This window comes from Sorex araneus, chromosome 9 (genome assembly GCF_027595985.1).
Source record: "Sorex araneus isolate mSorAra2 chromosome 9, mSorAra2.pri, whole genome shotgun sequence".
NCBI lineage: Eukaryota > Metazoa > Chordata > Mammalia > Eulipotyphla > Soricidae > Sorex > Sorex araneus.
This window is the reverse complement of record NC_073310.1, coordinates 32,274,638-32,302,607: the sequence shown is the minus strand read 5'-3', so window position 1 is coordinate 32,302,607 and position 27,970 is coordinate 32,274,638. Positions and strand designations below refer to the sequence as shown.

At 39.3% G+C, this 27,970-nt stretch overlaps 1 protein-coding gene across 1 annotated transcript in view; it reads left to right on the top strand.

Annotated features, from left to right (window-relative positions):
* The window catches only part of DISC1 (DISC1 scaffold protein), a 130,844-nt gene extending 103,154 nt beyond the window's left edge, over positions 1-27,690 (top strand). Inside the window, 2 exon segments of the mRNA XM_055147666.1 lie at positions 27,449-27,488; positions 27,491-27,690. Of these exon segments, the coding sequence (XP_055003641.1) occupies positions 27,449-27,488; positions 27,491-27,690 (240 nt within the window).
* The last annotated feature ends 280 nt before the right edge of the window (positions 27,691-27,970 follow it).

The following is a 27,970-nucleotide window of genomic DNA, read 5'->3' as shown; positions in this document are numbered from 1 at the left end:
TATATTCAATGCTTGGATACCTCCAGGACTGTACCTGGAAATGCTCAGGTAGTGTGGGGATTGGTGAATCGGGCTTGGCTGCAAGAAGGCATACTCAACCCCTGCACTATCTCTCTGGCCCTTGACGCGACGTTTTTAAGGGAGCTTTTCTTTTTTTTTTGGTGGAAAGGCATTGCTAAGGGATACTGCTGGCACTGCTAAGGGTACAACATACAGTGCCAGAATCCACCCAGATTTATTGCATGCAAGACAAGCATCTTCTATAGTCTCTTTGACCCTGGGAACATTCTTTAAATCAGTACTTGGGAACTGACTTTTTTCAACAGATTATATAAAACATATCAGAATTAGCAAGCTTTCTCCCAATTAGTCACCAAGGTTTTAAAGGTAGTTAATATTAAGGGTCAGGGATGGCATAAGTGGCAAAATATGTACCTAACTATGAGAAGTCCTGGGTATGATCTCTAGCCACTGCACGGTTCCTTAAACCCCACTGAATATCTCCCCAAAATAGTTAATATTAAATATCATTTTATGTGATGATAAATATTATGATCATTATCATATAAATATGTGAACTGTTATCTCTGATAACCAGAAAATTGAAAGGTAGGAGGACTTAATTTTCAGTAAAAATATGACTCTTTTTTAAAAAAATAAATGCACTGAAAGATGATTTGGCCTAGAAGCCAATAACCTTTATATTTGACTATTAAAGTAAATGTTGACTGGGAGTAGAGCTGAGAAATGCTGAATCATCTATTTTGAATTTCATATCATTTATTCTCTTTCTGATTATATTGGACTTGCAGTTGAGATGTTCAAACAAAGATTAGAAGACCTGGAGCAAGGGGCATTCCAACTTCTATAATTTTATTAAAATTTGTTTTACTCTGACTATATTTTAGATAGTTATTAAAAATAATAGAATTCCAACTTAGATAACGAAATGGCCTGCAATTTCAGCTTCCTTCTCTGCCCTTAGCAGTCTCCACTACCTGAGAGCAGGCCTTGCAGCAGTAATACTAGGTATGACCCCATCTTCCTTTGCTGGGTCTCTCCCATATAGTAAAAGATTTAGAGGGGCTTAGCAGGACATGACTCCATTTTCCCTAGAAATTGCTCCTTTGTTAGTTGGGTAGGTGGAAATTACTTCTAGAATAAGGGAATGGAGTGGATAGCCCCCCCGCCCCAGAAGCCCTTTGTGAAAATTGTCTGGGTATTTCCCTTAATCATCACAGTTCAGTCTTTTAAATTTTCTTTTAAAAATTTCAGTTTTGGGGACACACTCTGGATCTCCACTTAGGATTTTATTTTACTTTATTTATTTATTTATTTATTTATTGGCTTTTTGGGTCACACCCGGCGATGCTCAGGGCTGACTTCTGGCACTGCACTCAGGAATCATTCCTGGCAGTGCTCAGGGGACCATATGGGATGCTGGGTTGGCTGCATGCAAGGCAAATGCCCTACCTATCGCTCCAGCCCCTACTTATTTATTTTTTGTGATTTAATTATCGCACCATATTTGATGGAGTTCAGATAGTAGGCAACAAGTCATGTATATGTATACACACAACACACACACATATATATATATATATATACGTATGTGTGTATATATATATACACACACATACACACACACACAGAGATATACCTCTCAGAGAGCCTGGCAAGCTACCGGAGATGATCCCGTCTGTGCAGGCAGAGCCTGGCAATCTACCCGTGGAGTATTTGATATGCCAAAAAGAGTAACGATAGGTCTCATTCCCCTGATCCTGAAAGAGCTTCCAGTAATTGGGAATGACAAGAGAGGCTGCTAAAATCTCAGGGCTGGGAGGAATAGAGATGTTACTAGTGCCTGCTCGAGTAAATCGATTAACAACAGGATGACAGTGATACAGTGATACAGTGATCACAGGCCTGGGATTAAATCTGTTGGAAGCTAACCTTCTGAGAGTGTGGGCCTGAGCTTTCTCTTGTCAAGGGCAGCTTGGTTCCCACAGTTAAGCCTATAAGATCTTCAGGAGATCTCTTCTGGCTCAGGGGTAAAATTAATATATAATAGAAAGTTACCCAGGGGCTGGAGTTAGGTGATGTTACTGTACTGTGCAGAGACGGATATCGAGAGTTCCTCTGCTCTCCTCCCTCTCCTTCACTCTTCTTTTCTGCTCTCCTCTCCTCCCTCTCTTTCATTCTTCTTTTATCCTCTTCTCTCCTCTCATCCAAACTTGTCTCCAGTTCCTGAGTTAGTTTCACACTTTCTGCTACCCCAGATTCTCTGGGTTCAGTCATATAGATAGAGCAGTTTCTACTCACTGAGTGTCTCTTCTTCCTGGCTATATGTTTGAATAACATGGAGAGGTTTTACATGCTTGTGGTTTCCACCACAAACCAACTAAATTCTGTGGGATGTGTCTCAGGTGCTGGCAGATGATATTGGTGGTGGGAAATGTGCACTGGTGGAGGGATGGATGTTGGAATATTGTATGATTGAAATCCGACCATGAACGGCTTTGTATCTGTATATCCCACGGTGATTCGGTTAAAAAAAAGTTGGAGTACCACTGTGCTCAGCTTCCTGTTTATTACTTTTCCTCTTCAGTAAGTTGGGAGGAAATAGGTTGGTTATGAATGCTGTCAACCTAATAACAATTCAGGTCTGCTTCTACTGGGTACAAACATGGACACAGCAGTTTCTTACTATTTCTAATCTTCAATTACCACTGACAACAGTTGTCTGACCTATTCCTCTTAAGTCTCCATGGCATTATGCATTTAGATTATCTTCGTGTCTGCCTATATTCTAACGTAACGGTGACAATAATTATCTCTCATGTGCGATTTGACTGCTAGCACATAAAACAGTTCCTGTGACCTAGCAGGGTCTTCCTTATAATGTTTGTTGAAGATGAATGCTATATTTCCATTTCTGTGTATTTTTCTTTTTATCTGAAATTGTTATCCTATTGCTTACTTTCCCCTTGTCATTTGGTTTCCCTCTTCACTTGGCTTTCTAATGTTTCTTCATTTTGTTTATTCCTTGGGTTATTTCTTGTCCTCTATATCTAGACCTGGATCAATTTTAGTGTCTGCCCAAGTATTGTTTCTATTTATCTAATAAAAATTTGTATAGCATTACAAATTAATTTAAGAAGGCATTCATTTATTTTCATTATCATTGTGAATAAGCTTATCTTTTCAACTGTGTTTAAATATACAATTCAGCAGTGTTAAGTATGTTCATACTAACCACCATCTATCCATAGGACCTTTCAAACAAAATTTTCCCATTAAACACTTTCTATTCATTCTTCTCACACCTTGGAAACTAATATTGTTCTTTTTTTTTTTTTGAGGGTACAGTTACGGATTTATACACATCTGTGCTTATGCTTCCACCATACAAAGTTCGGGAATCCATCCCTTCACCAGTGCCCATACTCCACCACCAGTAAACCCAGCATCCCTCCCATCCTCCCCAATCCCATCTCCCCCCACCCCACCCTGTCACTGTGGCAGGGCATTCTCTTCTGTTCTCTCCCTCTAATTAGCTGTTGTGGTTTGCAATAAAGGAGTTGAGTGGCCACTGTGCTCAGTCTCTAGCCCTCATTCAGCCCGCAACTCCCTTCTCCCACATGGCCTTTGACTACATTATAGTTGGTGATCCCTTCTCTGAGTTGCCCTTTCCCCAGAATGTGAGGCCAGCCTCCTAGCCATGGAGTCAACCTCCTGGTAGTTGTTTCTACAATTCTTGGGTGTTAGTCTCCCACTCTGTTATTCTATATGTCATAGATGAGTGCAATCTTTCTATGTCTGTCTCTCTCTTTCTGACTCATTTCACTTAGCATGAAACTTTTCATGCCGATCCACTTAAATAAAAAATTTGTGACCTCCTTTTTTTCTAACAGCTGCATAGTATTCCATTGTATAGATGTACCAAAGTTTCCTCAACCAGTCATCCGTTCTAGGGCATTCGGGTTTTTTCCAGATTCTGGCTATTGTAAACAGTGCTGCGATGAACATACATGTGCAGATGCCATTTCGATTATACTTTTTTGCCTCTCTGGGATATATTCCCAGCAGTGGTATGGCTGGGTCAAATGGGAGCTCAATTTCTAATTTTTTGAGAATCGTCCATATTGTTTTCCAGAAGGGCTGAACCAGTCGGCATTCCCACCAGCAGTGTAGAAGGGTCCCTTTCTCCCCACATCCTCTCCAACAGCGGTTGCTTTTGTTCTTTTGGATGTGCGCTAGTCTCTGTGGTGTGAGGTGGTATCTTGTGGTTGTTTTGATCTGCATCTCTCTGATGATTAGTGATGTAGAGCACTTTTTCATGTGCCTTTTGGCCATTCGTATTTCTTCTTTGGTAAAGTTTCTGTTCATTTCTTCGCCCCATTTTTTGATGGGGTTGGATGTTTTGTTCTTGTAGAGTTCAACCAGTGCTTTATATACCATTGATATCAACCCCTTATCTGATGGGTATTGTGTAAATATCCTTTCCCATTCTGTGGATAGTCTTTGGATTCTGGTCACTGTATCTTTTGCGGTGCAGAAGCTTTTTAGTTTAATGTAGTCCCATTTGTTGATCTCTGTTTTTACTAGATTTCTTAGTTCTGTGTCACCTTTGAAGATACCTTTATCTTCAATATCGTGGAGGGTTTTGCCCACCTTGTCTTCAATGTACCTTATGGTTTGTGGTCTAATGTTGAGGTCTTTAATCCATTTTGATCTGACTTTTGTGCATGGTGTCAGGTCAAGGTCTACGCCCATTTTTTTGCATGTGGTTGTAGTTGTGCCAGCACCATTTGTTAAAGAGGCTTTCCTTGCTCCACTTCACATCTCTTGCTCCCTTATCAAAGATTAGATGATCATACATTTGGGGTTGTGTGTAAGGGTATTCCACCCTGTTCCATTGGTCTATGGCTCTGCCTTTGTTCCAGTACCATGCTGTTTTAATTGTTACTGCTTTGTAGTAAAGATTGAGGTTGGGGAGGGTGATGCCTCCCATCGTCTTTTTCCCAAGAATTGTTTTAGCTATCCTTGGACATTTGTTGTTCCATATGAATTTTAAGATTGCTTGATCCATTTCTTTGAAGAATGTCATGGGTATACTTATAGGGGTCGCGTTGAATCTGTATAATGCTTTGGGGAGTATTGCCATTTTGACAACATTGATTCTCCCTATCCACGAGCAGGGTATATGTTTCCATTTCCTCATGTCCTCTTTGATTTCATGGAGTAGCGTTTTGTAGTTTTCTTTGTAGAGGTCTTTTACTTCCTTGGTTAAGCTGATTCCGAGGTACTTGATTTTCTGGGGCACGATTGTGAATGGGATTGCTTTTTTTATGTCCCTTTCCTCTGCCTCATTGTTTGCATATATGAAGGCCATGGATTTTTGGGTATTGATTTTGTAGCCTGCAACTTTACTGTATAAGTCTATTGTTTCTAAGAGTTTCTTAGTAGAGGTTTTAGGCTTCTCTAGATATAGTATCATATCGTCTGCAAATAGTGAGAGTTTGATTTCTTCCTTTCCTATCTGGATGCCCTTAATCTCTTTTTCTTGTCTAATAGCTATCGCAAGTACTTCCAGTACTACATTGAAGAGGAGTGGTGAGAGTGGGCATCCTTGTCTTGTGCCTGATCTCAGAGGAAAGGCCCTTAGTTTTTCCCCGTTGAGGATAATGCTTGCCGTAGGCTTGTGATAGATGGCTTCGACTATCTTGAGGAAAGTTCCTCCAAACCCCATTTTGGCGAAGGTTTTCATCATGAAAGGATGTTGGATCTTGTCAAATGCTTTCTCTGCATCTATTGATATGATCATATGGTTTTTATCTTTGCTTTTATTGATATGGTGGATTATGTTGATTGATTTCCGAATGTTAAACCATCCTTGCATCCCCGGGATGAATCCCACTTGGTCGTGATGTATGATCTTTTTGATGAGTTGTTGGATCCTATTTGTCAGTATTTTGTTGAGGATCTTCGCATCGGTGTTCATCAGGGATATTGGTCTGTAATTTTCTCTCTTAGTGGTGTCTTTGTTTGCTTTTGGTATTAGGGAGATGTGTGCTTCATAGAAACTGTTTGGGAGATTTCCTGTTTTTTCAATTTCCTGGAAAAGTTTGAGGAAAACAGGCAGCAGGTCTTCTTTAAATGTTTGGAAGAATTCGCCAGTGAAACCATCTGGGCCTGGGCTTTTGTTTTTGGGGAGGTTTTTGATCACAGTTTCAATTTCCTTAACATTCATGGGTCTATTCAGGTATTCCAAGTCTTCTTTGTTCAGTCTTGGGAGATTGTAGGAATCGAGGAATCCATCCATTTCTTTTAGGTTCTCCTGTTTTGTGGCATATAGACTTTCGAAGTAGTCTCTAATGATCTTTTGAATATCACTGGTTTCTGTTATGATGTCCCCCTTTTCATTTCTGATTTGATTTATTAGGGTTCTTTCTCTTTCTTTCTTTGTGAGTCTTGCTAGCAGTTTATCAATCTTGTTTATTTTCTCGAAGAACCAGCTCTTTGTTTCATTGATCTTTCGGATTGTCTTTTTGGTTTCCATGTCATTAATTTCTGCTCTAATTTTTATTATTTCTTTCCTTCGATCTGGTTTGGGTTCCTTTTTCTGGTCCTTTTCTAAGGTCTTGAGTCGTGAAGTCAGGCTGTCTATGTGGGCCCTTTCTTCCTTCCTGAGGAATGCTTGGAGAGCTAAAAATTTTCCCCTTAACACGGCTTTAGCTGCGTCCCATAGGTTTTGGCAGCTCGTGTCTTCATTCTCATTTGTTTCTAAGTATTTTTTGATTTCTTCCTTGATTTCTTTCCTGACCCACTATTGTTCAACATTGAATTGTTTAATTTCCAAGTGTTTGACTTGATTCTCCGTGTCAGTGAGTGGTTAGCTTCTATCTTCAGCGCATCGTGGTCTGAAAAGATGGTTGATACAATTTCTATTTTTCCGATTCTATTGAGGTATGTTCTGGGGCCCAGTATATGGTCTATTTTAGAAAATGTTCCGTGTGCACTGGAAAAGAATGTGTATTCTTTCTTTTGGGGGTGTAAGGCCCTGTATAGGTCTATTAGGCCTCTCTCTTCAATTTCTTCTTTCAGAGTCAGTGTTTCCTTGTTGAGTTTCGTTCTTGTCGATCTATCTAGAGGCGATAAGGCCATATTGAAGTCTCCGACTACTATTGTGCTGTTAGTGATGTCCTCTTTGAAGTCTGCTAGGAGTTGTTTTAAATATTTAGCTGGTCGGTCATTAGGTGCATATATGTTTAAGAGTGTGATTTCTTCCTGTTGTACATATCCCTTGATAAACAGAAAATGACCTTCGCTGTCCCTTTTAATCTTTTTCAACCTGAAATCTATGTTGTCGGATATTAGGATGGCCACTCCAGCTTTTTTAAGGGGGTTGTTTGCTTGGAGGATTGTTTTCCATCCTTTGACTTTGAGTCTATGTTTACTCTGTTTGTTCAGGTGTGTTTCTTGCAGGCAGCAGAATGATGGGTTTAATTTCTGGATCCATTTTGCCACTCTGTGTCTCTTTATGGGTGCATTTAGGCCGTTGACATTGAGAGAGATTATTGTGATAGGATTTGTGTCATATTTCTGTGGTATTTGTTGTTTTTATGTGGCTCCACCTTGTCTTACAGTAGCCCCTTTAGACCTTCTTTCAAGTTTGGTTTTGAGTCTATGAAGGACCTGAGCTGTTGTTTATCCGAGAAGTAGTGTATGGTTCCTTCGAGTTTGAGTGAGAGTTTAGCCGGATAAAGTATTCTTGGTGAGGCATTCATTTCGTTGAGTCTTTTCACTATGTCCCACCATTGTCTTCGGGCTCAGAGGGTTTCCTCTGACAGGTCTGCTGTAAATCTGAGGGGTGCTCCTTTGTATGTAATTTCCTTCTTTGACCTTGCTGCTTGCAGAATTGTGTCTCTATCCATAGCATCCATCATTCTGACTATGATATGCCTTGGAGTCTTTTTATTCGGGTCTCTTTTTGCTGGTACTCTTCGGACTCCTTGTATCTGGATGCCTGCCTTCTCCAGCTCTGGGAATTTCTTAGCAATGATGTCTTTGTGTTTTTTTCATTGGGGTTACTTCCCTGTGGTATTGGTACTCCAATGATTCTTATGTTGTTCCTCTTGAAGTCATCCCCCAGGGTTCTGATTCGCTGTATAGCCATTTTGAGGTCTTTGGCCATGATTTGTTGTTGTCTATAAGCTTTCTGCAGCTCATCTTCCAGGTCGCTGATTCTTTCTTCAGCTGTAGTCATTCTACTGTTGAGGGCATCTAGAGAGATTTTTAATTCGTCTACCGATTCCTTTATTTGTGTGACTTCCGTTCGTAGGTTTGAGATTTCTGTTCTCATTTCTTCCTGTATTTTCTTGGTGGACCGTTCCAGTGCTTCATTCATCTCCTCCCTTAGTTTATTGGATGTCTGTTCCATGGTTGCTTGGAGTAGGTCGACTCTCCTACAGATCTCCTCTCTGAATTGTTTATCTGAGAGGTCGTAGATGTGAGTAGCCCCCATTGATGTTTCTGGAATTTTTTCTTCTCCCTCTCTTGGTGGAGGGGATTTTCGCTGCTTCCTCATATTGTTACGGAAGTATAGAGTTGGAGCTTTGTAGTAATTTATTCCTTTTTCTTCTTGCGGAAAGAAGGTTTTCTGATCGTGCTAAACTTCCCTTATTAACTGACAGCTTTTATAGTGTCAGACTAAGCTAATGGCTATTTTGCGTGTTTGAGATCACAAAAGTGAATTTTCAAAAAAAATACAAGTACCGATTGAGCTGAGGTAACAAAGAATAACTGCAGTCGCTCTGAGAGGAGGCCACGCCACTTTTAGACCACGCCCACTAAGATACGGGACACGCCCCCAGTGTCTTCCTGCGAGGGCGGGCCGCAGTTAGGGGGCCAGGTCAGGAGCCGGGGCGCGGAGGACACGGGCTGGGGCGGCTGGAGAGTCTTGGGGAGTCCAGGCGGCGGGAAGCGGGGCCGGGAGGGCCTAATATTGTTCTTTTTTTTAAAAAAAATTATATTTTTTTGACTCACTGTGAGATAGTTATGAGCTTTCATGTTTAGGTTACAATCACGCAATGATCAAACACCTATCCCTCCACCAGTGCACATTCCCCACCACCAATATCCCCGGTATACCCCCCCTTTCCCATCTTCCCCCTATCTCCATGGCAGACAATATTCCCCATATTCTCTCTCTACTTTTGGGCATATGGCTTGTAACACAGACAGTGAGAGGTCATCATGTTTAGTCTATTATCTACTTTTGGCACGCATCTCCCTAATATTGTTCTTTTTATCTCTATGAATGTGACTAGTCTAGCTCTCTTGTATAAGTGGAAATGTATAATATTTGCCCTTCTGTGGCTGACTTGTTTTATTTAGCATGCTGTCCTAAGTGTTCCCTCATGTTGCAACATGTATCCGTATTTCTTTTATTTAGAAGATTGAGTAATATTTCATTGTATGAATTCATATAGATAAATTTTGCTTATCTATTTCTTACAGTGAATAGGAAGTGATTCATAAACCAAATGAATTCAATAGGGTGGTATTATTATCTCTACATTTTTATATGGAGATCTACATCCTCAGCATGTTCTATTTCTATAGCAGTATTTAAAAAGCAGAAATGAGGAGAGAGTAAAGACACCAAAGAGATATGGAGACACCATCCAGTGGCTTAAGTGCTGAATCAGGATGCAAATCCAGCCATCTGGCTCTAGTCCCAGCTTACGGCACTGCTTTCTGAGTTCAGTTAATGCTGCTTTAGTTTACATATGATTTGAATGGAGAGCAAGGCTTTTGTTGTTGTCTTGGTTGAATTTCTCATAGAACACTATGACCTCAAATAAAGGCAATATGCCTTCTCACTAAATTAGACTATATTCTATGTGAATATCTTATATTTGATTGTAACCTATGAAGATAGGAATTTTATAGACTTCAAGAGTATGTCTCTTAAACATTAGTGAAGCATTGTAGTTTTTTAAATTGAATTACCATGTGATAGAGTTACAAAGCTTTTATGTTTGAGTTCTAGTTGTACAATGATTGAACACTCATCCCTCTACCAGTGCACTCTTCCCACCTCCAGTGTCCCCAGTACTCCTACCGCCCATCCCACCCTTGCCCCTGTCTCTATGGCAGACAATTTTCCTCTTATTCTCCCTCTATTTTGGGGCATTATGATTTGCAATACAGATATTTAGAGATCATCATGTTTGGTCCTTTAGCTTTCAACACATATCTCCCATCCTGAGCGATCCCTCCAAGCATCATTGCCTTAATGATCCCTTCTGTATCCCAGCTGCCTTTTCCCCCAGCTCATGAGGCAGGCTTCCAACTGTGGAGCAGTCTTCCTGTGGAACAGTCTTCCTGGCCCTTGTCTCTGCTGTCCTTGGGTATTATCCTGATATTATTATTTTATATTCTACATATGAATGCAGCCATTCTATGTCTGTCCTTCTCTTTCTGACTCATTTTATTTAACATGATACTCTTCATGTCCATCCATTTATAAGCAAATATCATGACTTTATCTTTCCCAACAGCTGCATAGTATTTCATTGTGTAGATGTACCAAAGTTTCTCCAGCCAGTCATCTGTTCTCGGGCACTCAGATTGTTTCCACATTCTGGCTATTGTGAACAGAGCTACAATGAACATACAGGGGAAGATGCCATTTCTACTGTGCTTTTTTTGCATCCCTGGGAGATATTTCCAGACACGGTATTGCTGGGTCAAATGGAAGTTTAATTTCGAGTGTTTTAAGGAATGTCCATATTGTTTTCCAGAAAGGCTGAGAGTTCCTTTCTTCCCACATCTGCACCAACACTGGTTGTTCTTGTTTTTTTTGATGTGTGCCAGTCTCTGTGAAGCAGAGTTAATTATTGCTAATTATTATTCCTTCCTTCAGAGAACTTACTTATATACCAGATTTTAAATTCCCGTTCACTTTTTGATTCAGCTCTTTAGATTGCCTATTGTGATATGATTTTTAATTCTACTATAAAATCAATAATGATTTTCTAATTGTTAAATTAATTTTTTAATTCATTATTTTAAAATCACTTTTAATCAAAGTACTGTGATTTACAATACTGTTAATGATGGTTGCATGTATACATTGTTACAACATCACACGTACCATCAGAACTTCCCTCCACCCAAATATCCTTTTAACAACCACTTCCCAGGAAAACTTTGTTATGTAGATAATTCTCCAGTTCTGATAACTTCGGGTCACTTTTTTTTCTCTTACTATGTTTATTTATATATTTATATTCCACTTGCCAGGCTCTGCCGTGCAGGCCTGATACACTTGGTAACTTGCCCAGCTCTCGGAGACGGGCAGAGGAATCGAACACGGGTTGGCTGCATGCAAGGCGAACACCCTACCGCTGTGCTATCGCTCCAAAATAGTAACAATAAGTCTTACAATGAGAGACGTTACTGGTGCCTGCTTGAACAAATCAATTAACAATGGGATGACCGTGACAGTGACAGTTATATTCCACGTATGAAATATATTTTTTTATTTCAGAAATAATTACAACTATACCCATATAGATGAATAAAGCAAAACTGAAATTCCATAAAATCATAAATCTATAATTAGTTAACAACTGTTCTTAAAAAGAGTATATCCCTTATTTTTCTTTTATTTTTCTTTTTAAAAAGTATTTGTTGAGCCAGAGTACAGTACAGTATTTGCCTTGCACAAAGCAGACAGAGTTCAGTCCCTCACATCCCATATGGTCCCCTGAGCACTGCCAGGAGTATTACTGAGTACGAAATCCAGGAACAGACACTGCTCCAGGCTGTCTCATATCTGGGGCAACTTGGAGGGGGTGGGTGAGTTTCCCTCCCTGTCCCAACTGAACTCCAACAGCCAAAACTTTCAGAACTCATGTGTCACCATGCTCAAGGCCACTCTCCACAGGGTCGGACAGTCTCATCCATGAGAGAATCTGCTGAAAAACCCAGGTATGTGGGCTTTTTGACTCTCTAGCCAAAAATCTCTAGGCTCACATGGAGTCGGGAATTGGCAACTTCCTCCATCTCCCTGTGCTCCCGGTAGCCTGGCAGTCATGCCCAATAACTCCTTCTGGTGCCACCTAAGCTCATTAAAGACCATGACCCAGAGACTCAGAAATAAAGCTCTCAGAGGCCACTGGATCCAAAAGTCACCATTCAGTTAACCCCACTCACCACCAAAATTAAATTAACGTCAGCTGTATAATCATATTTAAAATTTTAGAATTCCTGGAGTGCTCAGCTGCATTTGTGGTCACACGACATTTTATATCTTGATAATCTCTTATACAAAGTCTTACTGGCTTGAGGGTGAGATACAACGTGCTCACCAAAATATATATGTGACTATATATTGAAAGGCAGATTGATGGTAGAGAGGAGGCAGAGACAGAGAGACAGGGAGAGAGAGATAGACAGGTAAGAGTCTTCACTGCAATATGTTTTAGTTGCTCTATAGAAAATTCTTCTTTAAACTTTCTTTAGAATCATCAGCAAGATGGAGCTTAACTGTATATTGATAAAACCCTGGATTGGAGGTCAAGAAAGCTTACCTCTGGCCCTGTCTCTTCCATTAACTAGTCACATATGACCTGGTGTAGTTTCTTATATTTTCCACACATCACTGCCTTCATCAGAAAAGACGGTTGAATTAGATCAGTGTTTTCAAAACATCATTATTTAAGTGTTAGCTTGGCTTTCTCTGTCTTATTAACACAATTAGAAAATAAGATAAAAAATAATTCTTATATTTTTAATGAACAGCATAATTACATGGTTTTTAATTAAAATTTGTTTATCAGTGTGCCAACCGCCTATATAGAGGTGATATTTGTCTCTTCTTCCCCCCTCCCTCCAAAGGCTGGTGGCTAAAATGGCCACCAAGGGTCATGTTGCCAGGCTGGCGTTCACATAGCCCAGAGCCTGGACTTAAAAAGTTTCTCAATGGCCAGGGTGCTTTTGAGTCGAGAGGGAAGTAATTTACAACGAATGACACTTTTCCTGTAAAAATAAAAGTCATATTTATAGGAAAAATTTCAGTGCTAATTAATAACAAAAACAGGTACCTCCTTAACCTTTTTGGTTTCAAGTGGTTCTTTGAACATCTGATGAAAGCCATAAATTCATAACACATATGTACAAACAAATGATTGCTTACAATTTTAGATTCACATATTCTGAGGTTTTCTGTTCACGCTTTATTTAGAGCAGTTTTTATCAGTCATTTACTGACTACAGACCCCTTCTGAACTTGTTTCCTTCCTGTGCCCCTCCAACTCCCCCATCCTATCATTGGCCTTTAGTCTTTTACCGTGGTTCACCCATTTACAGGATTTTCACCAGTGGACTATCCTTGAACTACCCTAAAGGCCCACAAAGTCCATATGAACCCTTGTTGAGAAATACTATTTTAGAGGGTTCTTGGGCTAAAGTAAAATTTGTTTAGAATAACATTCAAATAACTTGAAATCTAAGTATAATTTGTTTCTTTAAAAAATAGTCTCTGTTTAATTAAACTTTTAAAGAAACATGGTTTAATATTTCAACGAGGTATTGTCAATTTGTTGAGGTTCTTCCATTAGCCCAGAGAATTTTAGGTGTTATTTTCAGGGACTAATTGGAACCCTAAAATAGAATTTATCTGCTACCTTCAAGAATTAACTGGGATCCTCAAATAACTGGTACCCAAGTGGCTGGGAGCCCTGCCCCTCTCTTTGGTTCCTCACAGATCTGTAATATAATTTGTTTTCTGGGATGTCTTTATCACTTAGGGATACGAAAAAGAACACGATTTTACTCTTCTCTAGTTTCTGTTTCACTCTGTCAAATACTTTTTTTCAATTTCTGTATGATTTGGGCAGATAATGTGTAGCACTGTCGTCCCGTTTTTCATCGATTTGCTTGAGCGGGCACCAGTAACGTCTCCATTGTGAGACCTGTTACTGTTTTTGGCATATCGAATATGCCATGGGTAGCTTGCCAGGCTCTGCAGTGCAGACGGGATACTCTCAGTAGCTTGCCGGGCTCTCCGAGAGGGGTAGAGGAATTGAACCGGGGTCGGCCGCATGCAAGGCAAATGGGAGCGATAGCACAGCAGGTAGGGTGTTTGCCTTGCATGCGGCCGACCCAGGTTTTATTCCTCTGTTCTTCTCGGAGATCCCGGGCAGGTAATGTGTCTGCTCATTGTCAGTTGCTGGCATTTATTCAGTAAAGTCCAGTTAAACACTTCAATTGTATGTCCAACCTGTCCAGTGTTTATAATTCTCTCCTTTTTAAGCCATTGCTGCTCCCCTGGCTAGTATAATCACAGATACCCCTGCATATAGGTGTTGATACATTTTCTTGTAGGATACATGTGCGAATTCTCCAGAAGGTACCAACAGGGCTTCCTTTTTGCCTATGTTCTAATTCATCTTTTTCACCCTCTCTGGGAAATCCCTATTTTCCACACAGATTTCAGCTTCTTTCTATAAAGTTCCCAATATAGGGGGTATATTTAAATTGGGAGAATAGTTTTTTGCAACATTACCTTGATTCATGGAAATTTCATATATCTTTGTCACACCAAATGGTGGGCACTCAAGCTGCTCAAGCTGCCCCATAATAGACTTTCTTTGTCCTGCCTTGGCTCTACAATTCCCTTTTACCTGCTCAAGTGTGGGGTGGCTTCTCAGAAAGTGCATAGTATAAGCAGATGTTGCAACAGACACGGGATGTTCTGTGTCTCTTCTGATTTTTCTCTGATGTCCACTCCGGCTATGGAAAGTTTCATGCTCATCATGGGGTTTCCACGTCAGATATCCAAGAGGTTTATTTACCACAAGAGTTTTTTCTGAATCTTTTGAGAAGTGGGGAATATACTGTCCCTGAAGACAATCCTCAGCCTCTGGGGAGACAATTATGAGGCATTTTTCACATATTTCCCACCCACCACCCACCAGATGAAAGGTTCCTAGTAGGATTGAGTCTAGTTACCCATGCGGTGATCAACTCCAGTGCATCTTTCATAGGCTTTCATTTTTCTCACATCCTCTTGTAGTTTTCTTAAAAAGAAAGGCTTCTTAAAAGCCTCAATTTCAAAATGTTTATCACTGATTCTAATATTAATAGATTACAAACCTAGAGAGAACCAGAGACCATTTTGCATTTCTTCTTTCTTTCTACTCTTGATCTGAGTGGAAAGGTTTACTCTCTCTTTGTTTCCATGTAGGACTGGGAGAAGGGAATGGAAAAACATCAATAATCTTCTCATGAAGATGCCATTTCGTAAATAGATAACGTATGTGTGTGTTGTATGGAGAGTGATAGCTGATGGTGGTAATATTACTCCTGTGTCCTTTGTGGTGGGATACTCTTGCCCTAACTCACTTTTAAAGACTTAGAATTAAGGGTACTTAGGCTTATGTCATTTATTAAGGACTTTTTCCCAATGTAAAATTAAAAATGCAAGTTAACAAAATGCAATAAAGCTTAAATCAAAGATATATGGCAGGTTTCTAACGGAACTTATCAAGGCAGAACTTTGGTTTACCTGTCTGGAAATTTTTTGCTCATATATTTCCTTCTAGATGGGAACAGAAAAAAAACCCAGATCTGAACCCCCACTCTAAAGACCCCCCAAAAAATCACATCTGTATATAAGGCACAAAGAGTTTTTAAGGGTGTGAATGTCCTAGAGTAAGAGAAGTATTCCTGAATTTTTTCTTAAGCCAGCTTCATTTATGAGCTTGTTCTGTTTACTTAATTTACTTTTGAACTCAGATATTTAAATTTTATTTTATTTTTATACAGGTTCTCAAAATAATTTATTAATTTAATATTCAAACACCAATTCCACCACCATTATACTTTTCACCACCATATATATATAACTTTTTGGGTAACACCCGGCATTGCACAGGGGTTACTCCTGGCTCTGCACTCAGGAATTACCCTGGCAGTGCTCAGGGAACCATATGGGATGCTGGGAATTGAACCCAGGTTGGCTGCGTGTAAGGCAAATGCCCTACCTACCACCAGAGAAGGACCTAAATAATTTATTTTGTATTGATTATTATCAATAATCCACTAAGAATGATCCAAAAAAGTTTCCTTAGAGGAAAGTCTGTGAAGATATATATATATATATATAAATATGTATGTATATATATATTTTTTCCTGCCCTCCCCAAAGATTTATTGCATTTTATTTTACACCCAATCAAACGTGGTGTGCTATGTTGGTACATCAATGGTGTACCAAAAATGTGAGGTGTTATGTGGCCGTGAGTGCAGCTGCATGCTCCGGGAATAATAAAATATAAAATAGAGTGATTCAGTTGGAATTAAATTTTTAACTGGATGGTGACTTTGGGATCTGGAGGCATCTCTGCAGCTTATTGATCTCTTCTAACATTTATTTGTTAGTTTCTGGATCATGGCCGTTAATGAGCTTAGATGGAGCCAGAGGCTGTTTGTGGGAGTGACCGCCAGGGTACCAGAAGCACAGGGAGATGGGGGAAGTCTCCCATTTCTGACTCTGTGTAAGCCTGGAGATTTCAGTCACAAATCCCTCAGATCAGGGTTTTTCAGTCGATTCACTCATGCATGAGGCCCGTCAGAGCATGTGGAAATTGACTGTGAGAATGGCATCGATTGAGTTCTGGAGGTTCTCGGCTGACAGGGCTCTATTGGGGAGGGCAGGGGAACAGTCAGGTCCTTGATGTTATTCACTCCCAATATTAGGATCAAAGAATCAAAAGAAGATTGCATATCTTTCTACAACAAGGGGGTTGTATTGAGCAGAAGATTCACCAGTTTAAGAGAGACTATTTTTATTTATATTCAGGCAATTGGCAGCAAAACAGAACTGGTAATGCCAGGTCAACAGATGCTCTAGTTTCCAAAATTTCCTTAACAGAGTGAATCACAGAGGACTCTTCAGAGCTTAATTTAGAATTGGTACATTATAGACAAAAATTTGCATGTGAAGGTCTTCCATATAAGCCTTGTTGAACTATAACTGAAATCTGTTCTGACACCAGCTGAAATAATTACTATAAACCCAAAAAATATTGATATATCCTTCTTGCAAATTAGTTATTTCTATGAAAAGGACTAAGCAGTATAATACAATGATTTCAATTTCCTAAGGCAAAGACTTTAATCCATTTTCCTTACCTTTTAGATCCAAATCATATGCGTGTGTGTTTTTTGTATTTCACCACATAGTTGTTGCATATTTTTACAATGTTTTTGCAAAAATGTGAAAAGATGTTAAAAATTTGGCCATCGTTACTTGTAAATAAGTTATTACAAAACTTACTCTGGTGCAAGAATAGGGTGATGGAATACTTGTGAATATATGTCAAAACTGAATAGTCCAAATGATGCAATCATTTCCTCATGATAGTTTCTTGAACATATTCCAACTAGAAGAAAAGTTTAACATAGTAGTTGTTATTGCTCATTTATTATAACTTGTATTTTGCACATAAGAAAATTTATTACCATGTTGTCGAGTATAGACTTACAATGTTTAATCTTCTATGTCCAAAGATTCTGTGCTGCTGTCCTTGGTCTCATTATCTAACACACTCACTCTCCTCACCCTCACTCAAATGAGTTGAGTTTCCATTGCCACTTTGCCAAATCTTCAGGCCCATCTAATGCATTTGAAATTATAATTCTAAGCTCTGAAAGCTATATGAAGTAATGTTTCAATTCTTACAACATTAATTACTCACATTCATAACAGTTCTAAGGATTGGTGCTTAATATTTTCAGCAGGAATCAATTCATGATCACTACTGATTATTCACTTGTATATAAACAGTAGAAGTGGTGTTTTATTTTTATGTATTTATTAATCTATATGTATATTTTATTATATTTTGTGTAAGATAATTACAATAGTTTTAAAGTTGCATGTTGACATATAGTTGGGATATCTTAACACCACCAAAATACCCATGGCAGTTCATCATTATCTCTATGTCACCATTGGTCCAGTCTTCATTCTCCCCTACACCTATTGCTTGCTAAACATTTTGTAATCCAAAATAAAGGACTAGTCATTGTTCTATACATAAATTCCCATTTTGTCTCTATTCCACAGATGATAGATTATCTGATATTAGTCCTTCTTCCTCTGACTTATTGTACTTAATATAATGCCCTCAATTTCCTCCATGTTGCAGTGAACTGAACAGTAGAAAATATTTGCACATAATACACAGATAAATGACTGATATCAAAGATACATAAAGAACTCAAATTTATTTATTTTTATTGATCAGGTTCTGCACTAATCATCAGAGATATGATATTCAAAACAACAATGAGATATCATCTTACACCACAGAGATGGTCACATCAAAAAGAACTGGAACAGCCAGTGGTAGTGAGGATGCGGGGAGGAATGGACTCTCATTGCTGGTGGGAATGCCAACTGGCCAAGCCTTTTTGAAAACAATATGGAAATTCTTCCACAAACTAGAAATTGGGATTCCATATGACCCAGCAGTACTGCTTCTGGGAATATATTCTGGGGATTCAAAATATGACAGAAGAAGTGACATCTTCACTTGTATGTTTATTACATCACTGTTCACAACAGCCAGAATCTGGGAACAATTTGAGTGCCTGAGAACATATAACTGATTAAAGAAACTATGGTACATCTATACAATGAAATACTACACAGTTATTAGAAAAGATGAAGTCATAAAATTTGCTTATAAGTGGATGGACATGGAGAGTATCATGCTAAGTGAAATGAGTCAGAAAGGAAGGGACAGACATAGAATGAATGCACTCATTTGTGGAATATAAAATAATATAATATCAGACTGATATCTCTAGGATAACATGGGGTTTTTCCTTTCACCCTTGATGCAGAAAACTTAGTTTACCTTGAAGCAATGTCCTTTCTGTATGGACACAGTAAGACAGTTAATATTATGCTTTTGTAACTTGGGAGCTGATTGACTCCAATAATATTTATTCCCAGGCATCTGCTTTCTCAACTCAGTTGCCCTTAGTTCCTAGCACTCCAAAAGCAGGATTCTGACGAGGGACAGAATGGATCCAGGGCAAGCTGTGAGCTACCCTGGCATCAAGCCAGGCCAAAGCATCACAATACTCAACTATAAGTTGAGAACATGGTCATAGACAAATGCTGTCATGATCCAAAAGTAATGATGAGACTAGGACCCTGCTGGGGTTAGGAAGACTAACCTGACCTGAGGACTGTGGTCTAGAAAATATAGTGAGATGTCCTCAGGAAGAATCAAACTTTAAGTTGATACATCTCTTACTGTGCTCATACAGAATGATATTGCTAGAAATACTTGAAGTAGATTTACTACAATTATTTAAGTGGATTACTAACTAAGGAAGGAAGAAAGGGACACACCCTGACACACTCTTGTTAGGACCCCACCCTTTAACGAATCTCCTAGTAATCTGGAGTAATCTCCTTAGATGAAATTTTTATTAATCTCCTCAAGAAATGGTCTTACCCTTCTTTGTTGATTTGTTAATGTTCAACCCACCTTTGTGTTACTGCCCTATGTGAGTGCTATATAAACTAAGACTGTAGAGAAGAGGGGGGAGAAAAGAAGAGTCAGCAGAGACAGAAGGGGAGACAGCAGAGACCGAAGAAGAGGCAGCAGGACACAGACAGAAGACACAGCAAGAAGACAGAGAGGCAAGACAGAAGCAAGGAGAAGAGACAGAAGCGGAGAGAGAAGCAGAGACAGTGAGAGTCAGAAGAGATCAGAGGAGAGACTACAGAGACAGAGATAGTCAGATAGAAGAAATCACAGCGGGACACACAGAAGCAGAGCACAGGGAGGAGCCGTCTGGATCCGGTCTATGCACGTGGCTCCAGAGCACATAACTCAAGCAGTGTGTGCAAGAGAGAACTGCTCCGAAAGTCCTCGAACAACAACAGAACACAACACACACATCATCACCCCCTCCTGCATGCCTTTGTAATTTTTTACAGACATCCAAGGACAACAGATACAGGGGCTAGAAGGGTTGGTCTATGGTTTGAAAGCCTATTTGAAAGCCTGCTTCGGGAGAAGGAGTTGTGATAGAGAAGGGACCACAAATCAATGATGGTTGGAGGTATTGCTTGGGATGGGAGATGTGTGCTGAAAGTAGATAATGGACCAAACCATGGTGGACAAAAGTATAGAGGGAGGAAGAAGGAAGGTGCCTGTCTCAGAGGCAGGGGCTGGGATGGGGTGGTGGTCACCAGAGGGATAGTAGGGATGTTGGTTGTGGAATATGGTGGAGGGATGGGTGTTTGATCATTGTATGATTGAAACCGAATCATGAAAGCTTTATAACTATATCTCACAGTGATTCAGTTGAAAAATTTAAAAATAAAAATAAAAGTAAGGAAAATGACAGGGATAGTGAGACTCTGCAAATGTTTATGGCCTGAGGATTTTCTAAATATGTTTCCTCGGACTTATCTAACCTCATTTAAAAGGACACACTGATAAACAGAAAATGGATAATTATGAAGATCAAATTTATCCAACAAATGATGCCAAGTGTAGTGTGCAGGTCCCCTTCTATCACGAGGAATTATGGGAAAGAAGCCAGCACCTCTGTTTTTAGAGAATAGAGGTTTACTGCCTTTCACTGTTTGCATGGGTAAATGGATGCTATGCTCATATCCATTGGACACACTGTCCTAGACAGCGGATAATAGTTAAAGAGAAAATGTTTCAAAGGATATTTTACATGTGTCTGAAGAGGAGGCCTCCGCATAAAAAATCAGCCACAAATAGCTAGGAGAATGCCTCCTCTTCTGGGCTCCACAGTTCCAACCTCTTTATACAGCTGCTCATTCTGGTCTATAACTGTGGAGAGACGGACTGAGCTCATCTCCTGTTGTTGCCTCCAGTGCCCAACACTAAGTAGGAGTTTAACAAATAGTTATTCAATGAATGAATGAGTCCATAGCCTAGAAAACTCAGAAGTTATTTGTATTCAGCTTTCTATTACATGAGATCATTCCTTTGCACTAATTTATTTCCCAAATTGCTCTGCTTATGCAAATATTTAAGGGTCTGCAGAATTTCCTAAATAGATACCTTCTGGGTGAGAATGGGAGTTATTGAAGGAAATCAACATAGAATTGAAAATTAGCTACAGAAGAGCTACAAGTGGGTAACTGGGAATTCTCTATATTATCATTAATCACATTCATTACTTAATCCATAAGAAAATCCTCTGTGGTTAGCAAAACTCCTTTCTCTGTCTCTCATACTTTGACTGTGGGTAATTCATCTACCAACAGCAGTGATGGCCCCAGGACATGCTGTAGCACAGTAATAAAGCCAGGGACACGTTTCCATCTTTTAAATCTTCAGTGCTCTAAGCCATGCTCCCTCTTCTTTCCACTCTGTTGCTCCCTTTATATTTAATAATTCTCAACGTGTAATCCCTAATGTAAGTGCAAATTAGCATTGCTGCTGTAAACTAATCAGTATGTGAAATGAGCAAGTCCCTCAGGGGCAAGAATTAAAAATATGTTAGGATGTTAGAACAGCACTGGATACCAATGGGGACCCAGGTGCCTGAGACCCACATTCAGACCTGAGAGTTTATATAATGTTAGAAAATTCTGACATTTCTGTCCATATTTTACACCAATCATCTAAGGAAGGTTAAAACTCATTCATAAAATAAAACATCTACACTGCTCAAAATATGCTAGCTCAAAATTGCATAAGAGAAAAATCTTTCATCCAGTTACATTTACCACATGACTTGCATGAGCTCAGTAATGTTGAGAAAAATGAAGCTCTGTTGGTGTTAACATTTCCTAAACCAGGTGGGTAATGAGATACTAGGATGAAGCTATGTAACCACCATCACAACCACCACCTAAGGGACTCGGGACTCTCTAGTATCTTCCTTTGTTTGAATGACAGTCTTTAGAAATATTTGGGTTGAAAATGCTGATAAGGTAGAAGAGCCCAGACATTTTACATCACAGGACAACTCATGGCTGAATGACTTTGGCTATGAGCTATGACTTACAGAGTTGTACATATAACACAGAAAGTCCCTTTAAAGGAATGCCAGGTTACATGTCTCCAGCGGGGGAAAAAGAAAGCTATTTTGTAAAATTCCAATGAAACTTTGGAATTTTAGTTGAACAAAGGACCTAATTTACCTGAGACCATTGCTCTATTATAATAATTAGAAAAACATTAATTCACATTACCATTTAAGGCAACAAGATTTAAAGATGGTCTTGTAGAGACCTTTGGTAATGCTCCCTACTCACAACAATTATAAGCTTCCATTTCTTTGTTTTAGGGAAGAGAATGACAAAGAAGTGGTTTCAGCCACAATATAACCACTTAAATGTGTTTTTAATCTAGAAATTATCCAACAAATAATATCATAAATAACTGAAATCAATTTTACAGGTAACGCAGTTGAGTATTATAAAGTTACAAATAACTTTGAAGGATGATGCAAATAGATGATACAAATAACTTTATAGCTATTTGTTATACCGATTTAATTATATAATCCTCACCATCATAGTTTTTTTCAGTCAAAAACTTGATTTGTAATTTTCCATCACATAATTGTCTCATGGTCTAGTTATTTATCACAGCTCTTAAAAGGTAAACATAACAGCAATGCATATAAATGCAACACAGGGATGCACATTGTCTTCTCATATACTGCAGGGCACAAGCCTAGAAATCTCAGAGCGTGTTAGGAGCAATGAGGAAGCACAGATTAGAGTAGACCTGAACTCTGGAGAGAGAATAAATCTGTAATACCAGGTTTCTTTTAGACTGAAAAAATATGGATAAAGTTGACAAGCTTATAGGGGCTTGGACAAGTTATGGGAGGGTCACTCCCCATCCCCAAATAGTATTTTATTTTCAGAATTTTCTCATTCAAGTCCCTACAATAGTATGATAGCAAAAATAAACAGAATAATTGTCATTTGGAAGTTATTATTTCATTATTCTCCAATAAATAGAATTCTTATATTAAATGTTGCATTGCCATGAGGTTTGACTAGATGTAAAAGTAAAATCTGTATTTTGGTTCTGGACATTATCAACCAATTAAAGGTCTAGGCACATAATCCCTGATAGTGTCAGAATGTGCAGAAAATAACTTTAACTCAGACTGTTTGAAATGCTTAGTATTTGAAGGAAGTATTTTTGGTAGAACTCTGTAGGCATGGGTATTCAATCATCTGATATTTATTAGTTGACTAGTCTATGCCAAGTATTATTTGAAATCTTAGTGTTTATGAAGTTTATGTTCTAGTAGGTCAAGTAAGAAATGATAAACATGAGCCAGAGCATTGGTACACTGGGTAGAGCGCTTGCCATGCATGGAGATGACCTGGAGATTGCTGTAAGAAAGTGGCATGATCCTGAAATAAAAACAAAAAAATTCCCATTTTTTTAAAAAAAGAAAGGTGAACAAGCTGGAGAGATATACAGTGGTTCAGGGATACATTGCCGGGACCCAAGTTTGAATTCAGGCACTTCCTGACCCCAACCACCCAGCATCATGAGGTGTAGTCCTGGAAACCCTGTGAGCACTCCTAAGGTGGTCCTGGTGGACCCTCGCTCTACAGGGCCAAACAGCTCCATTTAATTTATTTGTCCAGTTGGCAAAGTATCACTATAAATAGCCTCTAAACAAATTGCTCATTGCCTGGGACGTCCCCCAAACATAAAAGAAGTGACAAGCATCAAATATGTAAGCAATAAACCTAGCACGTTTTAAGGCTATAATACCTACAATGCGTAGACCAAGATAATGGGATAATGGATCAACTCATTGAGAATTGAGATGGAAGCAAACACTTGAAGGATGGGAGGGAGTTTCCTTCATTGAAATATTGGGAAGAGTATTCCTAACAGAAAGAATAGCCATGTGGAGGGCTGAAGTGGAAGAGTACCCCAACTATTCAAAGGAAAGCCATGAGTCGAGTACTGAGGGAAGTATAGAGGAGATAGTCATGGAAAAAAAGGGTGAAGGACCTGGCAAACCTTTGTAAGGACTTGGCTATTTGTCTTATAGGAATGAAGAGACCATTGGAGTGTTTAAACAGTAGAGTGCCAGTATTTGATCACATTTAAAACAATCACTTCAACGTTTGTGTTAGTGATAGGGCATAGATCCACTAGAAAAAAAAATGGTATGAAAATGGTATGGTAGTTCCAAAAAATTGGAAATAGAAATGCCACAAATAGCAACTTCACTTTTTTTAAGGACCTCCAGATTATTTGGCTTCCTAGAAATAGAAATTTACAAGAAACCAGAAATCTTCCCCAAAGTTTATTGAGAGTGTAGGGCTTTTGGAAGTGTTTGGTAGTAGAGTTATGCTTGGATATAATGGAGGTAACACAAGACAGATTGAATGAAGCATGATCAAAGGTTTTTTTTTTTTTCTTTTTGGGTCACACCTGGCGATGCACAGGGGTTACTCCTGGCTCTGCACTCAGGAATTACCCCTGGCGGTGCTCAGGGGACCATATGGGATGCTGGGATTCGAACCCGGGTTGGCCGCGTGCAAGGCAAACGCCCTACCCGCTGTGCTATTGCTCCAGCCCCTGATCAAAGGTTTTAAGTCCTCTCACACATGGTTTGAAATCAACTGTCCAATAAGCAACTCCTTGTTTGTTGCTAGGAGATATTGCATTTATCTTCAGGAATTATGCCAGCTGATCTTCACATGCCTTAGTGGGGTCTGCTGTGACACACAACAATGTAGGAAGCATAAGCCTAGTGGAGATCAATAACACATGGCTTATGATGGCAGAGTTCTTCATAATTGTCTCCCTGGGAAGATTGGTTAGTGGACTAGTTGCTTAATACTTGGCAAGTACCCGGGCATAAGGAATTCTTCCCTGCATTACTTGGCAGGAAGCTTGTAATCAAAGGCCTCATTAGCTTGACCTTAAGAACTTGGTATTTTCCCTGTCACAGCTCTCTGAGTAATTTATAAGTTGGAGTTCTTGATGGATTAAGAGGTTAAGCCCACTCTTCTGTTCATCTCAACTTCTGGATATATTTCTAATTGATTGTGTCTGGAACCAATCAGATTGACACCTTTGACCTCTGTCCAGCAAGGGTTGGTTCCAGAGAATGTGACAAACATGAGACAAAAAAGACACCAACAACAGTCTAAGCCTTACTGTATAGCCATCAGTGAGTGCACAGGCTAGTCATTAGTTCAATAATCTTGCTTCCACACCTGGGACCATATTTGCTGCCTCTTTATATATTTAAGATCTATAATGTTTGGTCCAGAGGGCCCTCTGGGATTGTGAGGGAAGGAACCTTTATTCACTACTGGTGGAAATGTTGACTGGTTCAATCTTTCTGAAAGACAATATGAATTTCTTCAAAAACCTAGGAATTGGATTCCCATTTGGCCAAGCAACCTCACTTCTTGGAATATACCCCAAGGATCCAAAAACATAATGGAAAAAAGGCATCTGTACCCCTATGTTCCATGTAACACTATCCACAATAGTCAAAATCTGGGAACAACCTGTGTCCAAGAACAGATGACTGAATAAGGAAACTGGTGCATACACAAAATGGAGTACTACTTAGTCACAAAGAAAACATAAAAACATACAATTTGCTGCTATGTAGATGGTTCTGGAGAGTATCGTGATGAGTGAAATTAGTGAGGGAGAATAGTCTCTCTCATATGTGGGATATGAAGAAACATAATAGTAGAACTAAAAAATGCACAAGGGCAACTGAAACAAAGAGCATGAGAACTGGTTTTCAGCAGGAAACTTGTGGGTGGTAGGAGGATAAGACAGGAAAAGGGAACACTACAACAATGGTGTAATGCATTACACATGAAACCCTCTCAGCAGCAGTGCTGTAAGACACAGGGCCAAAGCTATTAAAAAGCACATTTCATAGAGGTGGGCTGGTGGGTGGGAGGGAAATGGAGTGGGAGGGCATTTGTGGAGGGAAGTGAATGCTGATGAATAAATTGATGTTGAAACATGAAGTGCTTGAAACCCAATTATGAATAACTTTATCATTTATAGTGCCCAAATCAATTAAAAAATTCTTTCACCTTGGACTGGTGGGGACACAGTATTTATGGTTGGTCTTTCTTTTGGTCGGTCAGTACTTTCTCAATCTTCTCTCCCTTGCTAGAAGAGGGACTGAAGTGGAAAATCCCCTCCCAGGTGAAGAGATTACCCCCGGGAGTGCAGAAAAGGTACTCAATTATGCTGGTGAGCTCAAGGGGACTAATGTCTCGGCAAACTTAAGCCCCCACTTAAGTCTTAACACGGGTTTATGTAGACAACCAGGGTGGTAAACTGAAGTGGGAGATACAGAAGCAGATATGTACAGTAAGACCCCTAGGATCCCAAAAAGCAGGTTTTAAACATTCTTGCATATCAGGGTCAGTAGGTAGAAGTTGTGAGTTATCTATACCTTAGGCTTGAGAGAATATAGGTCAAAGTTGAGGAGAGAATCCAAGATGACAATTGTTTTTCTATCAGATATCAATGCATGGAATGTGGGAATTACACTGATTTAAAAAAGCTCCCTTTAAATTGAGGTTTTAGGGCAGTGAAAAGGTGAGCTGATATAACCTATGGAATATAGTCCATGGAAAGGATGTTCAGTTTCTTGATGCTCTTTTTTTAAATTAAATTCAGAATTGAATGATACTTTGTGAATTCATTGGATTTTTTTTTGTTTTTCACATTAGAGAAAATTAAATTTACTCAAATGTCTCATTGCTCTCTCCATCCTTAAGAAGTTATAATTCTAAACATTTCTCTATATACTAAATCTGCATATTTGGGGATAAAATTAGAGGATACTTTCTGGTTTTGGTCTATGACTAGGGTTATTTGCTTAGCTCAAGCATGTGATGTGTGCCACCCTCTGTTCTAGCTCCTACACATGAACTGAAGTCACTTATATATTTGCAGAATTCTTCTAAGTCAAATTCTTGACTTTGAGAGAATGTTTTTTTTTTTTGGGGGGGGGGTCACACCCAGTGATGCACAGGGCTTACTCCTGGCTTTGCACTCAGGAATTACTCCTGGCGGTGCTAGGGGACCATACAAGATGCTGAGAATCAAACCCGGGTTGGCCATGTGCAAGGCAAACACCCTACCCGCTGTGCTATTGCTCCAGCCCTGGGAGAGAATTTTTTATCTTTGCAAACTAACCAAAAATACAAATATAACATGATTTTTTCCCATACTTCTAAAAATCTGTGGTGCTTCATAAGGGAAATGCAGTGGCTCCCATATGTATGACTGACTTTAATTTTAATAACTCATTATCAGCAAATGGTTTGCTATAAACAGGGATAATTTATTAAATTTGGTTTCCTTATTCCTTATAGAAAGAAATTGAAGCCTTTCAAGCAAGGACGACTGTGTTGGAAACAAAGATCACCAACTGAGAAGGGAGATTAAAGGACTGGAGCAGCTTCTTCCATGGCAGGGATGTGACCTGGCCCCCCTGGTGGACAGAATGTCCCTGTGTGAGCTGCAGGTGGTCAACAATGCTCTGCAGGACACACTGACCACAGCAACTCAGATTTCTCTACATACAGAACCACCTGAAACCATAAAGAGGCATTAGTGATTTTCTAACCAATGGATTATTTGCCTCTTTGGCCTACTTATGGGATTACTTATTCCTGGTATTCTTTATACATAAATATTTCTTCAATTGTATATTTTTGCTTTTTATTTTTCAAGTTTTCTTAAATTTTTGGTGTTTTTTAATTTTTGCTTTTAGACCACATCTGACTGTTTTACTTACTTCTGACTCTGTGCTCAGGGATCACTCTTGGTGGGCCTCTGGGTGGCAGATGGGCAGATAGTGTCAGGAATCAAACTCAGGTCAGTCAGATGCAAGG